Source organism: Centruroides sculpturatus, unplaced genomic scaffold, assembly GCF_000671375.1.
Source record: "Centruroides sculpturatus isolate CEXI.00-Female unplaced genomic scaffold, Cexi_2.0 scaffold59, whole genome shotgun sequence".
NCBI classification, from domain to species: Eukaryota; Metazoa; Arthropoda; class Arachnida; order Scorpiones; family Buthidae; genus Centruroides; species Centruroides sculpturatus.
The window spans coordinates 581,731-597,994 of NW_019384301.1; the positions used below are offsets into that span (position 1 = coordinate 581,731).

General features: G+C 30.5%; 1 protein-coding gene across 1 annotated transcript in view; it reads left to right on the forward strand.

The window, feature by feature from the left end:
- Positions 1-1,639: 1,639 nt before the first annotated feature.
- The window catches only part of LOC111641896 (ubiquitin carboxyl-terminal hydrolase 2-like), an 85,208-nt gene continuing 70,583 nt past the window's right edge, over positions 1,640-16,264 (forward strand). The window contains exons 1-2 of the mRNA XM_023388177.1: positions 1,640-2,022; positions 4,448-5,003. Of these exons, the coding sequence (XP_023243945.1) occupies positions 1,991-2,022; positions 4,448-5,003 (588 nt within the window). The 5' untranslated portion in view covers positions 1,640-1,990. The remainder of the gene's footprint in view (positions 2,023-4,447; positions 5,004-16,264) is intronic.

A 16,264-nucleotide genomic window follows, 5' to 3' on the forward strand; every position in this document is an offset into this window, starting at 1 on the left:
ACGTTTTGAGTTACCCACTATGGTATTACAACGGTCCTTTAATACCTCAGAGGAGATTTTTGTAACTAAATTTTATTTTGTTTGAAATAAAATTCACCAAAGAAGTCTCGGTATAAAATATGATTTTTCCGAGTTACATCTTTTTGAAACGAGCTTTAATTAATTACGAACGTACTGTATTTAAAGAAAAATATGTTCAAAACGAAAGTGGAAATTCGTAAGTACGGTGTATCCAAATTACTTGAGGGTACTGTATTTGGAGAAATTTGTTTAACTGTTTGAGGAATTAAATTAAGATTAGATTCACAGTTTTTATCACAGATTTGGATAGATACCGGTACATAAAGCGAGCAGTTAGATGTTAAGGGATGGGATAAAAGGTGACTTTACATTGCGGCCGGATGGCCGAGCGGTCAAGGTGGCAGCCCTGGGGCGCTCTGGGAGACCCGGGCTCGAATCCGACCGGGTTGAAAATCCCCAGGAATTTTTCGGGGGGTGGTCCGTTTGGATATGTCGGGCTCCGTCCCTCACCACCCGGCAACCCCCTTGTAGGCCTGGCCGAACCCATAAAGGGCTTGCAAAAAGAGGTCCTCTTAGTGCCCACAAGGCGGAAAGAGTTAAAAAAAAAAAAAAAGTAACTTTACTGTCTCGACCATCCGACCGTCTTTCTATTCACATGCAGTGTAAGTTTATAAATATAAGAAATCAACGTAAATTGTTTCTAAATGTCGATACGCAATTGAAATTTTATATTATGTTTCGGAATTATGTAATTCAGAATAAGTAAAATTACGCAAGATGCAGAACAGTACGCCGATTAATCTATACTAATATTATAAAGAGGTAATGTATGTATGTATGTTAGTTTGTATGCAGCAGGTAATCTCCGAAACTACTCATCCGATTTCAAAAATTCTTTCACCAATATTTAGAATGGAACTTCAGGGTGGACATAGGCTATATATTATTCCGTTAAACATGGGGGATGGACAGTTCTTTACGGTAAGCCTTACGGAAAAGGTTACCGTAAAGAACTCTGCTTCTATTTATACCATTTTAGATGCAGTTTTTTCCGTTTCTGATTGCGTTTTAATAGAGTACGTCAACAGAATGTACACTAAGAAGGGATTTTTCGATATTCCCCCCGCGGGGGAGAGAGACAGGATTAAGGCTTACTCTGAAAAACTTGGCTTCTATTATACTATTTTAGATGCGGGTTTTTGCGTTTTTGATTGCATTTTAATAGGATACGTCAACAGAATGTACACTAAGAAAAAATTTTTCGAAAAATTTTCCCCCACTGGGGAAGTGTTATACATTTATAATAGATACATTTTGAGCCACAACAAGGCGTGGCGGGGTCTGCTAGTTTATAAATAATTTGACAATTCAATGCTTAAAAAATTCAAAACAATTTTTATGCGCGCTAAGTTTTAAATACCTTTTCCTTTTTTTAATTTTATATTTTTCAATTCGAAATAAAAAAGCAAATGAATATTTATTTCGTTATATTTTTTTACTTGCTATATCGCAATTAATGAATGTATTTATTCGAAAGAAATTAATTGTCTATTTTATTTTAATTAATTAAACGAAATTAAAATGTATTTACGAACGTTTTTTTCTTATTTTAAAAATCATTCGAAGTTAATTTTTTTTTTACTTTTATTTAGGAATAAGTATAGCGTAATATGAGGAATTCTTAAAATAAACTTATTTTCTGAGGAGCTCCATTTTAGTACAACTACGCCATCAATAATAGCTTGGATGAAATGTGATGTGGAAGAGCTTTATGGAGATTCTTGGATGCATTTTGTAGTGACAGTGTTGTGATAAAAAGATGTGTTAATACTGTGAAAATGTGCTAAACATTGTATTGTAATTATAACGGAACGTGCAGTGTGGATTTTTGTAAATGTTTAGAAGAATGTGCAAATTGAATGGGATGAAATACGATTGAATTAAATTAAATTTATTTATAAAATTCAAAATGCCTGTGGCAACCAGCCCTCTTATAAGAAGATCGACTTCTGTGAATTCTTATACTTCTTATTATTCCTCTCCATCGGGTTCTGATCGAGATTTTTCGAAATATTCGTATAAAAGTTCGTACTTAACATCAAAGTCTTATAATCGTTATTCTAAGCCTCCTCTTTCTGGAACTTACTCGATAAGAGAATCCCGTACTTCGGATAGATATGGTTCGACAGACTACAATAGATCTTACTCTTTACCGTCGAGCAGTTTGACTTCTAAATATTCTACTGACACACTGCAAAATTATGAGAGAGACAGATTAAAAGATACCTCAAAGTATTATAATATCATTAATAATTACAAAAATGATAGTTCTCAGTTATCTGCTCTTTTGAAGCACACCTCTTTGTCCAACGATTATGGTAGAAAAGATGCTGTGTCGAATTTGGATAATGATGTGGATGTGAATAAAGGTTCGGGATCTCGAAATCAGGTGTCGTCGTACCAGAAGTCGTTAGATAGCAATTCGGTAGACAGTGTTAGTTCGTCTAAACTGTCGTCCCGACCGTGGAGATCCCGGCTTTCTTCTTTGTCGACAAATGTATGCATTAATAATAGTTCTATACTTTTATTTCAAATGTTTTGATTTCTAGATAAATGAAAACTAAATTTCTACATTAAAATGTGTGTTTATATGCATATGTTTGGTATGTCTGTAGCTGTATTGAAAAACTATTATTACAAACGAGGATATTTTAATATCATCATTTCTAATAATAGTTTTATTTACAATATGTAGTAAGTGTATAATTTAATTGAATTATACTAGTCTATTAAAAATTACATTTACATTTACATTGAACAGTGAGTGAGCATATTTGCTTTTCTCGGGATGAATTATTACTTTCTGCAGATAACATATCTTATATGTTTAATGATAAGTTAGATTATCTTCAGATTAATAATCTGTCCCTTTTGTAGAAACAAATCAGAAAATATTGGACCAATAGAAAAGCTGAGTTAAAAACCTTATAACAAATATTGATATATATATCAAATACAATCAGATATTGAAATAAAAACACTCAGAAAATATTAGTGTGTCTTAATAGTAACCAAAAATACAGCTATTGCTTCAAGTAAATAGATATGTGAAATACATATTTATTTTATTCTTTTATAGATACTTTTTTGGCTACTTAGTTGGACTTATTGCACCATGATTTTTGAAGAACTTGGTTTCTTTCTTCATTTTTTATTAGAGTTGAAATCTTCGAGATGCATGTACATTTTGGGTTTTCTATCCTTTAGTTTGAGTTTTATAATTTTGATAAGTTTGATTTAATAGTCAAAAAAAGTAGCTATAACAGAATAAAATCCTATGGAATAGGACTAGAAGCTTTACGAATAAAGATACATTTAAATGAATTTGCTAATTTAACAATTGATCAAATAGAATATGGTAGCTTGAATATTGAATATGTTAAAATTTTATACTAGAATAGAAATTCAGATAATTTTTTATCATCGTTAATTAAAATTTGTATTGTTTTGAATAGAACTTACATATGTTTATAGAAAATGATTTTATTAAATTATGCATATTAAAATTATTTGTACATAAAAATGTCATATTAATTAATAGTTATTGCTGGAATAAATATTATTATTATTATTATTATTATTTATTCCAGCAATAACTATTAATATGATAGATAGATTTGATTTAAATACATGAATTTATTTCTTTATATAAAAAAAAGACAAATTTTTATTTTACTTGGATTAGTTTTTAATGCAAAACTGTAAGTATATATTTGGAAAATTTATAATGCAATTAATTTTAAATAGAACTGTCAATATTACAATATAAAACTGGAAAGAAATAAACTTTCAAACTAGCAGATTCATTTCAAAACAAACATTGATACTGTTATGTTCAATCCCTGCATAACTCATTGCATGTCATGTTCCAATGTTGTAATGTATCTTAATTGGATTACATTTTTAAATGAGGAATTTAAAGTGTGCCAAAAGTAAAACCTAGTTAAGTATATATTATTAGTTTAAATAATTAAATTCTTTTCATTTATTGATTTTAACTAGTTTTTTGGTTTAATTTAATTATAGTCTAATAATTATAACTAAACTTGTAATAAATTTTAATAATTTTATTTTAAAATGACATATTGTATTTAATAAGTAGTATTAAATACAATATGGTACATATACTATTTAATATTGTTTGTTTATATTTATTCTTAATATCAAATCTAATATCACTTTATTCAAGATTTGTTTATCTCTTTTTAAGTAGGTATTTAATAAGATTATATTTTATATAAGGTAAATTTGTATGAATTAATCTGCGAAGAATGTGCAAATTGAATGGGATGAAATACGATTGAATTAAATTAAATTTATTTATAAAATTCAAAATGCCTGTGGCAACCAGCCCTCTTATAAGAAGATCGACTTCTGTGAATTCTTATACTTCTTATTATTCCTCTCCATCGGGTTCTGATCGAGATTTTTCGAAATATTCGTATAAAAGTTCGTACTTAACATCAAAGTCTTATAATCGTTATTCTAAGCCTCCTCTTTCTGGAACTTACTCGATAAGAGAATCCCGTACTTCGGATAGATATGGTTCGACAGACTACAATAGATCTTACTCTTTACCGTCGAGCAGTTTGACTTCTAAATATTCTACTGACACACTGCAAAATTATGAGAGAGACAGATTAAAAGATACCTCAAAGTATTATAATATCATTAATAATTACAAAAATGATAGTTCTCAGTTATCTGCTCTTTTGAAGCACACCTCTTTGTCCAACGATTATGGTAGAAAAGATGCTGTGTCGAATTTGGATAATGATGTGGATGTGAATAAAGGTTCGGGATCTCGAAATCAGGTGTCGTCGTACCAGAAGTCGTTAGATAGCAATTCGGTAGACAGTGTTAGTTCGTCTAAACTGTCGTCCCGACCGTGGAGATCCCGGCTTTCTTCTTTGTCGACAAATGTATGCATTAATAATAGTTCTATACTTTTATTTCAAATGTTTTGATTTCTAGATAAATGAAAACTAAATTTCTACATTAAAATGTGTGTTTATATGCATATGTTTGGTATGTCTGTAGCTGTATTGAAAAACTATTATTACAAACGAGGATATTTTAATATCATCATTTCTAATAATAGTTTTATTTACAATATGTAGTAAGTGTATAATTTAATTGAATTATACTAGTCTATTAAAAATTACATTTACATTTACATTGAACAGTGAGTGAGCATATTTGCTTTTCTCGGGATGAATTATTACTTTCTGCAGATAACATATCTTATATGTTTAATGATAAGTTAGATTATCTTCAGATTAATAATCTGTCCCTTTTGTAGAAACAAATCAGAAAATATTGGACCAATAGAAAAGCTGAGTTAAAAACCTTATAACAAATATTGATATATATATCAAATACAATCAGATATTGAAATAAAAACACTCAGAAAATATTAGTGTGTCNTTTTCTTGCAAATCTTCTAATTTGATTACAGCTACAGCAGAATGATTAAAATGTGTGACAATATTTCTATTAGCTGTGATTATAGTTTTCACATATTGTTTAGAAAATATGCATTCGTTTAGTGTCAGCTGCAGCGTATGATAATGCTTCTAAGTTGCAATTCCTAATTCCAGCTACTAGAATTGCTGCAGAATCTCTTAGTACTAAGAATATCTTCTCACTTGTCAACTTATACTGTTCAAGAACAATTTTTAACTGTTCACTGATTCGTGTAGCTGTGTGGGAACCTTCAAAGGAAACAATTTGCAAACAGCTCTTTCCTGCTGAAAATCATCCTTCAATCAGTGAGCTGTTACACTTAAAAAAGGAGAATTGTTTGTAGTTGCTGTCCAAATATCAGCTGTTAAAGAAATATATTTTATTTCTGTTAAACACAGAAACACTTCAGCTTTTTAAACAATGTTGAAGTTTCCATGCATCAACAATTAAGTGTTGAGATTTATTTTAGAAACAAAGGAAGAGATTGTTGATTTTGCGAGGATATTCGATCGTCTATTGTTTACCTGACCCGAGGGATATGGAAATACCAGGTGGAGAAAAATGGGTTTTTTCCACATTATAATTAACTGTATAATTAACTCCAGGATCTCACACTATTAATGCAATAAATTATTAACACTAATCGGCCAATTAATTGGTATCGGGCGATAATGCATGGCCGATTAATCGGTAATCGGTCATTTTGCTTATCGGTGCATCCTTAGTTGTATCCCAATATCATGTAGTATCACATAGCACCATTTCATGTCAGAGTTCAGGAAGTGCATTATTTAAATTCCAATTTTATTTGAAAATAACCAACACAACTTTTATAAAATTGTAGACTTATAGTTAAGTGTTCTTTTTATTTTTATTTCGTCATGGTGAAGCACACTATTCAGAAAATCAAAATTGCAATTTATTTTCAAATTAACCAAATTGATAATCTTAAAAGATTAAATAGATATATTTTTTTTTGTTAATTTTGTTACATTAAAATAATTACTTAATAATACTGGAATGACAATTTAAAAAGAAATCTATTTACTTTCTTTCACATAGAATAACAATTCACATTTTAAAAATTGCAGTCAAAATTTAAATGAAGACAATTCCTCCAGCTTACAAAACTCAAATGTAACATAAATGACAAAACTAAGTTTGATCTGTGCATTCATATATTACTCTTCATACCAAAATATTCCTGAAAATTGATTTGGCATGCATCTCCAACTTGTTTTGACACACTTAGAATAACTATAGAGTGGTACCTTAGACTTCAAGTTTAATTCATTTCAGGAGGCTGTTCAAACTGAACAATACCCATGTCAATAAACTTAAACAGCAAATACATATAGTTTAATTGTGTTATTTTTATCTAAATAAATTAAAAAAGTAAAATACTGTATAACAAAATGAAAATTGCATTTACTGTACCTTAGTGAAGAGTGATGATATCCAGTTTCTTAAGATCACTACGCAGCTGCTAGACTTTCTCACAAATAATCCTCTTGGAGATGATATCACAGCTAATTGCTTCTTATTTATCCACACTAGGAAGAGTTTATCCATCTTAATAACATGTAACCTTCCTGGAGGTCAACGCCATCACCTCTTTAGACACATTTGCTGCTTTTATTGCCTTCTTATTTCAAAAAATTAGACACATTATTGACTTTGGCATCTTGAACATGGCTGTAAGATCTGCCATACATGTACTGTTTTCATGCTTTATGATAAGTTCCTTATCTCAATTGTCAATGGCTAAAACCTTCCTCTTAGATTTTGTTGCTTTCACAAACTTCTTGGAGGCCATGATTAATAGATGGGAGTTATATAAATAACCAAACATATCAAAAATAAAGTGAAAAAACACTGAAAATACAAGAGTGTAATGCAAGAGATGCTTTCACAGCAAGAGCAAGAGATGACTTGGACTCACAACAGATGGCATTTACACAAAATGTGCATTTTTACTTTCCTGGCTGTTATGTATACATAAGGGAAAATATTGGAATTGTTTAAAATTTTGACCCTCCAAGGTTTTTGCAAATCTCCATATTTTGAAACCTCCTGAGCTAAACAAAGAGAAAAAAATTTTATGTGTTGACATCTATTTTGTTTAACATCTCAGGATGGGATATTGATGATGAAATGAAAGTTTGTATGGTAGCTTGTGTATAAGAGGCATTGATGCCATTGAATTTTAGTGGTTAAAGGTTGAGGGGGTGAGGAGATAAAGTGGTGTCATATCTTGAGAGGGGTCGGACTTATGATGGTATTCATTCTTTGCATTTACAGTTTTTTTACGAAACTCATCATCTTCAAAATTAAGCTTTTTGTCATTTTATAATAATTAAAAATATAAAAAAATATTTTTATAGCAAAATTTCATAACAGATGGAGCCACAATTTTATTTATTATAATTAAGAATATACTACAAAAGTTAATTTTTAACAGCTGGGAAAGTTATACTACTCATTGCTGGATTTTTTTCATTGTGCATGCAGTTTGAAGGTAGAAGCATTGTTCTGATTCTGGGTTGAATTTCTCTAGAATTTAATTTTTTAATTTTGGAACGTTTAAAGTATGAGATACCAATGTATTATATATTTTTTGAAAAAATGTTTGGAAATGTAATATACAAAATTCCTGTAGCATAAAAACAAAATCTTCATTCTTATACAAATACAAGTTATCATTACATTATTCAATCTTAAAAATAATTAATGCTAATATTAAATACAAAAATAAAATATATTAAAATTTTATAAACAAATGAGCAATTATTTATTTTGATGTCTTTACAAAACTGGGCTGCAATTTTTATTTTCTTTTAATTTAAAAAAATCGCATGACTTGTGGTCCAGACTAGAAGTTTGTATATACAGTGGTACCTCAGGTTACGAACGCCCCAGCATACGAAATTTTCAGGATACGACATAAAATTCGAACATATTTTTGCTCCATGATACGAACAAAAACTCACCATACGACGTTACATTAGTTCGCATTTTTCATTTGTTTTTCTTACTACAGTTATTTTTTTAAATGTATTACTTGGCTTTAATTTGAGTATGTTTTTCGCGTTGGAACGAATTATTTGGTTTTACATGTAATCGTATGGGAAAAGATGATCCACCTTACGACATTTTCATGATACGATCTCAGTTTCGGAACGGATTAATTTCGTATCCTGAGGTACCACTGTAGTTAATTGGTGGTGTATATGAACGCGAATGAATCGTACAAGCAAAAAAAAGGGGGTCAATAGGTTTCACAGGAACTCCTCGGATGAAAAAGTTACTAGTTCACCTGGCAACCCGATTCCCGGACTGTCCGGACAATAGCACTATCGTAGGCGTGATGCAAGTATAGATTAGGATGTTTCAAATTTTTACAAGATATTATTATTATTTATTGTGAAATTTTGCCGCCCCCTAAAAAGTGCCGCTCGGGGTGGGCCACCCCTGCCGCCCCCACTACAGCACGCCACTGTTAACAAGTCACTGTTGTGTGGATTCAGCCATATATTACAAAATTGCAAAATGTATAAACTGATAATTATGACTACTGTTTATGTTTTTTGAGTTAATTCCATATCATGTAATGCTCAAAATAATGATGAAAATGATCTCACTCAGTTCTAATATTTTAATATATTGAAAAGTTTTTTAATGGTGTTCTGAAAAAATTGAATTTTTGAAATGTCAAAATTTCTACTAGACTGATTATTTATTATTATTTTGAATGATGATTATAATCAGTATATTTATTACTTTGTAGTTATTGATTAGTACAATTTATTGCAATTGCTGTAGATAAAATTGAATTAGTCTATTTATTTTATAATGTTCTTATTTAATTAAATATGTTTCAATAACAAATAAATTAAATAAGAATATAAAGGACCTATGTTTTCATTACATTTAAACAAATTCTATTAAAGATCTTAAGGGCTTTCATGCATACAAAAAAATTTTTCAGCTAATACATAGCTATTATCAGAATTAAAAATAGAGAATTTAAATTAAACTTAACTTAATTATATGCTTGTTAAAAATTAAAGCACTAAATTATTAATAAGTAGAAAATGTTTTGTTTCAGAATAGTAACAAATATGCATCATGTATTGCATGTGCCAGGGAGGAAACAGTGTGTATATAATATATATATATATATATATATATATATAATATATTATATACACACTGTTTTATATATATTATATATATACATTTATTGTGGATTTAGTCAGATCTACAATGGTGAGAAATGAACCATCCCATCCCTCTCTGAAAAATTTGTAGGGTTTTTGTTCCTATATCCCTTGAGTGACAGGTTGACACCTTAACCATTTGGCAATCCAGCTTGTCTGTTGCATGTGCCTTTAAAACTTCTAATGCATACTCTTTTAGAAATGAAGTTTAGAATTTTTAGTAATAAAATATAGTCCAACAATATCTTACTTGTAGGAATGTATTTTATTTATCCAAACTTAAAGCTGGATTTAGAACTGTGACTAGTTGAATAAGAAATAATTCTAGCTATGTTATGTAAGTTTTTATGTTTTATATAAAATAGTTGTATAAATTTTGTAATATGCAAATTAGAAGGATTTATATGATTTCTAGGACAAATACATTATAGTCAGACTATACAGCATTTATTTAAATGTATTCTTGTTTGCTTGTTACTTTACAGAATTTTTTTATCTATCTGAAATACATATTTATAATATTCTATGTTTTAAAAAATTTGTAAGAATATTTAACCTTTATAAGAAATTTTAGAGAAACAAATTAAGGAATTAAGGTGCTTTTAAAAATATGATAAATCAGTCTTCCCGTTACAGAGAACAAAAATGTATGTGTACTAAATCCTCCCTCTCACTCAAACTTCCCACAACAATTAATTAATATACAGTTCAGCTTAAAACTAAGACAATCACAATTCAACTTAAACCTAATACTATTACTACTTACTAGAAAGAGAAAAGAAAGGATGAAGGATGGTTGGATAGTGTAGTGCTAGGCACGTGTATTATTTTATTTATTTTTTTATTAGATACTGTGTGTTGTCACACCTTTGTTCGGGTTCTTTGTTTGTTCTTTTCAAAGTTTTGTATCGCGCGCCACCTTATGGTGGATTTTGTCGATGCCTTGATTGGCCCCTTTGGTGATCACGTGGAGGTGAAGGGAGGAGCTTATAGGAAGTTATAAAAAGGGCAACCTGAGAGGAAGGAAGAGGAGTTTGGCTTGCTTCTGTGTGAATTCTGGACGGCGGAAGGGAAGACGAGGGACCAACGGACAAAGGAGGTCAGGACTCGATCCGGATATAGACGAGAACCGGCAAATTAGAGCGGATTGAACTAAGTAAGTGAAGGAATCGGGTTACATCGGACTCAGTAAGNATAATATATATATATATATATATATATAATATATTATATACACACTGTTTTATATATATTATATATATACATTTATTGTGGATTTAGTCAGATCTACAATGGTGAGAAATGAACCATCCCATCCCTCTCTGAAAAATTTGTAGGGTTTTTGTTCCTATATCCCTTGAGTGACAGGTTGACACCTTAACCATTTGGCAATCCAGCTTGTCTGTTGCATGTGCCTTTAAAACTTCTAATGCATACTCTTTTAGAAATGAAGTTTAGAATTTTTAGTAATAAAATATAGTCCAACAATATCTTACTTGTAGGAATGTATTTTATTTATCCAAACTTAAAGTTGGATTTAGAACTGTGACTAGTTGAATAAGAAATAATTCTAGCTATGTTATGTAAGTTTTTATGTTTTATATAAAATAGTTGTATAAATTTTGTAATATGCAAATTAGAAGGATTTATATGATTTCTAGGACAAATACATTATAGTCAGACTATACAGCATTTATTTAAATGTATTCTTGTTTGCTTGTTACTTTACAGAATTTTTTTATCTATCTGAAATACATATTTATAATATTCTATGTTTTAAAAAATTTGTAAGAATATTTAACCTTTATAAGAAATTTTAGAGAAACAAATTAAGGAATTAAGGTGCTTTTAAAAATATGATAAATCAGTCTTCCCGTTACAGAGAACAAAAATGTATGTGTACTAAATCCTCCCTCTCACTCAAACTTCCCACAACAATTAATTAATATACAGTTCAGCTTAAAACTAAGACAATCACAATTCAACTTAAACCTAATACTATTACTACTTACTAGAAAGAGAAAAGAAAGGATGAAGGATGGTTGGATAGTGTAGTGCTAGGCACGTGTATTATTTTATTTATTTTTTTATTAGATACTGTGTGTTGTCACACCTTTGTTCGGGTTCTTTGTTTGTTCTTTTCAAAGTTTTGTATCGCGCGCCACCTTATGGTGGATTTTGTCGATGCCTTGATTGGCCCCTTTGGTGATCACGTGGAGGTGAAGGGAGGAGCTTATAGGAAGTTATAAAAAGGGCAACCTGAGAGGAAGGAAGAGGAGTTTGGCTTGCTTCTGTGTGAATTCTGGACGGCGGAAGGGAAGACGAGGGACCAACGGACAAAGGAGGTCAGGACTCGATCCGGATATAGACGAGAACCGGCAAATTAGAGCGGATTGAACTAAGTAAGTGAAGGAATCGGGTTACATCGGACTCAGTAAGCGTCGGAGAATTATCTGACTAAGGTTGGGTAAAAGAACATCATCAGACTGTTTTTCGTGGCCCATTATTTCAGTCCAAAGAGGATTTTCGTTTCCACGTGGTCACGGCTCCAATCGGATGTCCACTCACAAAGGAGACTGCCCTATATGAATTGTCAGGGTGGCGGATCTGCTATGTAATTCGTCTGTAACATTCATTGTGAGCGATTTGGTATCAGTACTCGCGAACCTCGAAAGTGAATGTAATATTAAGGAGACGAAAGTCGTGTGAGATTGTTACAAGCCGATAGCTCATGTCCTATAGTACTTATTGTATCAACGCGAAAAGGGAATTGATATATATAAAGGTTTTTTTTTTCTCTAAATTTCGTTGTACAGTCCTCATTTATTCTTACCCACATCACGTTCTGGATCGCCTTGGTGATCCGTTAGAACTACAATAGTATACCGGTAGCTTAGATTGGGGGGTCTCGATAATGGAATAATACGGACTATAGTCGCTTCATGGACAGTGAATATCCAATCCATTCACATCTGGGGTAATAACAACCAGTTACCATTCCATTAAATATGTGCCGAGGAAGGTCCTTGAGCTTGTATGGAAAGGCTCACTCAGTTCCAAGTCACCATCTGCACATGGTCTATACTGACCCTCTATCTCCTTCTATCTCCCTGGGTCTGGATCATCATCATTTGTAACTCGATCTCCCTCACCTGACTTTCTTTCTTGTCGGTGGCAAACCCAAAAATGCCTCTTGTCAACTCCTGTTTTTCTGATGGCCCCCTTGGGCAGGACCCCTTCTTTTCCCTTTTGTTCACTGTCCAATCAGGACCCACAAACAATGAGGCTCCTGTCAGGTGACAGGAAAGGGTTAAAAACAGAAGGACGAAGAATTACAGGAAAGAAGAAAGGAGTTCTTATTTTATATACAATTATACAAAATAAACATAGAGGACAACCACAGTTCCATCTATTTATTATATAAAATTTTTTTAAGATTATAATGGGTCTTAAAATATTTCATTATAAAGATTGTCTATTCATTATAGACAAACAGATTGTTAATATCCTAATGGTGAATATGAACTTTTTTAATAAATTGAAATCCTGACTTCATTTTTCTAATAACTCTAGATATGGAATCATTTCAGGTTTCTAATGTGGAGTCAGATTTGTGAAATTCGAAGTTAATAAAAGCATTTAATCCTTTAAAAGTTTAATAAATTTAAAATAAAAATGCCCTCAACCAAAGGAATTTGACCCTACAAAAACGAAATATAAAGTACAAGAGAGAATTATAACTCTTTTTGTTTAACCATAAACATTCTCACGATCAAACCGTATATAGTTTACAGTTATCGGCAAAATTCGTCATATTGTTGTCATTCTAACACCACCTTTAACCCCACACCTGCTAAAACAATTGATCACCTGACGAATTTTCCCACCAAAAAGGTATAAAAGCCATCCTCCTTCCCCCTCTCCGGGGAGTCGCTGATCAAGAAGTCGCCATCGCGCCAACCAGATGGACATTCGCTTCCCGCTGACCTGCCGCACAACATATTAGAAGACCATCGATCCCAACCCTCAAATTGGATCACGCCTTTCAGAAATTAAAGGCCTTTGTTATCATAGTAAGAGGTATGAACGCTTTATTGTAAGCTTTCTCTCTCATACGTGAATGAGACTTACCGTGTTAGAACGTTTGTTTTATTATTTGTTTGTAATAAATTGTTAGTTTAGAAATATGGTGTCTTTATTCGACTATGCCAACGCCTTATCGTTGACCCCTCCGACTCTCCTCTACCCGCGTAATGCGTAACCGAACGTTACTACCATCCCTGACAAGAAAGTAGGTCACCGACCAGAGGCTGGAAGGAGAGGACTCCTCTTCCCTCCTGGTGGCTCACAGATTTGATTTTTGCATTGAAAAATTTCTTCACTTAAAAATACAGTAATTCTTATTTCCACTTTATTCTGAAAAGTAGGAAAAAGATTAACAATTAAAATATAAAATTTATAGGTTAGTTAAGTAGGCATATTTTTTAAATAAAAAATAATTTATATTAATTTTTTGTTCATAACAAAAGTTTTAAACATGTATGTATTTCAGATTTAAACTAAACTCTATTTAGACATAAACAATGCATTAAATTAAGTATATAATAGTTTTAATAGTAATATAAACTGCAAGAGAGAACAGAAATATGGGAATGTTAATTCTTTAGATTTTTAAATGATATTTTAAATATCCACTTGTATCTATTACTTATTTAAATTTTTTACTTTTTATTACTGTATTTAGTTAGAGCTGATAGCTTGAAAAAATATTTAGTTTTATCTGTGATTTTTTTTCGTAATTTTTCATTAGAAATTATTATAAAATATTTTGTAATACATTTTATGTATTGGTGTGTATTTGAATACACTATATTAATCTTAAGTTAATAATTTATAAGTTGATATTTTGATAAATTTCTATAGATGATGTGCATAAACTATATTTTTAGCTGCAAACTATATAAATTATATTAGAATTATTACTTAAAATAAATTAAGCTGAACTAAGTTAATAAATATTTGAAAGTGAATTCAAGCTTTGTGATATATTTTCCTAAAATAGTTACAGTAATTACAATCTTAAAATGAATGAAAGATTGATGCAAAAAATTTATAGAATATATTTTTATATATTATTGTAATAAATAGATTTATCTTTGTTAAGATAGATGAAAATGAATATTAAATTTTTTTTTTTTTTTGATAAATACTTTTAAATATTTAATCTGTAAAAACAAATAATAAATTCATAATTATAATTATAGTTATATATTAAAACATTTATATATTAAGTTATTGGATATTTTATCAAATTCAAATTCAGTGTAAATTTGAAACATTGAATGTAATTATAGTTTATAAGGAGAAGTTTGATTGTAAAATCTGGATTGAATCCAAATACAAATATAATTGTAGTCTTCTCTTTAGAACAAGGTTGAAGTTGGTAATTTCTCCTTCAGAGATTTATTTGTAGATTTTTTTTTAACTTTATCATGAAATCTGTTCTAAAGAGAAAGTCTAGAAAAGCATCCTTGAAATCAGCATCATATCCAGCAGCATATAAATTATTGGAGAGAATTCATTATTACTTTAAAGATGAATTCTATACACTGCCATATATTTGTCTCTTCGTCGTTGCTTGTCTCTGTCTATTAGTACTTCTAACGTCTTATATAAGTACAAATCAACAGTCGTGTGCCAAATCTCGTCGAAAGGTATTGTAATTATAATTGATAATATTAAATTTATATGAATAAATTTTATTTCTGGTTTTTCTAACCCAGTTCTTTCTCCTAATTAGAAACTTATGCTATTTTTAGATAATGAATCAGCTGTTCAGTATAGTTCTTATATTTAGCATACAGTTGAAAATATTTAAAATTTATTTTTAGTAAAATAGTTTGCCAAGAGTTGAATGTATTTAACATAATTAATTGACAAATATCAAGACATGGAATAAATTTCAAAATAATTTTTTGGGATGTTTTATTTATTTTTTTATTATATTATTTTTAATTAATTATGTAATTTGGAAACTACATTTTAAAGAAAGTTTTTAAATTTATTAGATATACAGGGTGGTTATAATTAAACTGACCCTATTCAGCCCGTTGGAGCTGGTTATGATGTACCGGTACATAGGGTTCTTACAGATCTGAAAAGTCAGGGAATAAGATTTTTAGCAGAAAAAGTCAGGGAATCTACAAATACCATGGAATTCATCTGTCACTCTCACTCTTTTTTACATCTTTAAATTTGGTTCAGTATAGGAGGGGCATACGAAAACTGGAGTGACCAGACATAAGCACAACAAATCTTGCCATTTATCTCATAAACTATAAATGATAATCTAACAATTTAAATTTTGTTGGATAGAAGGTTTATGTCCAAATTTAAAATGGTATACAGCTGTATAGGGGAAGGGTAGCAGTTGCGTGTGAACACTGAAAGTGGGCAGTGAAACTTTGGATCGTGAAGAGTTAGGACGCTGAAATTGG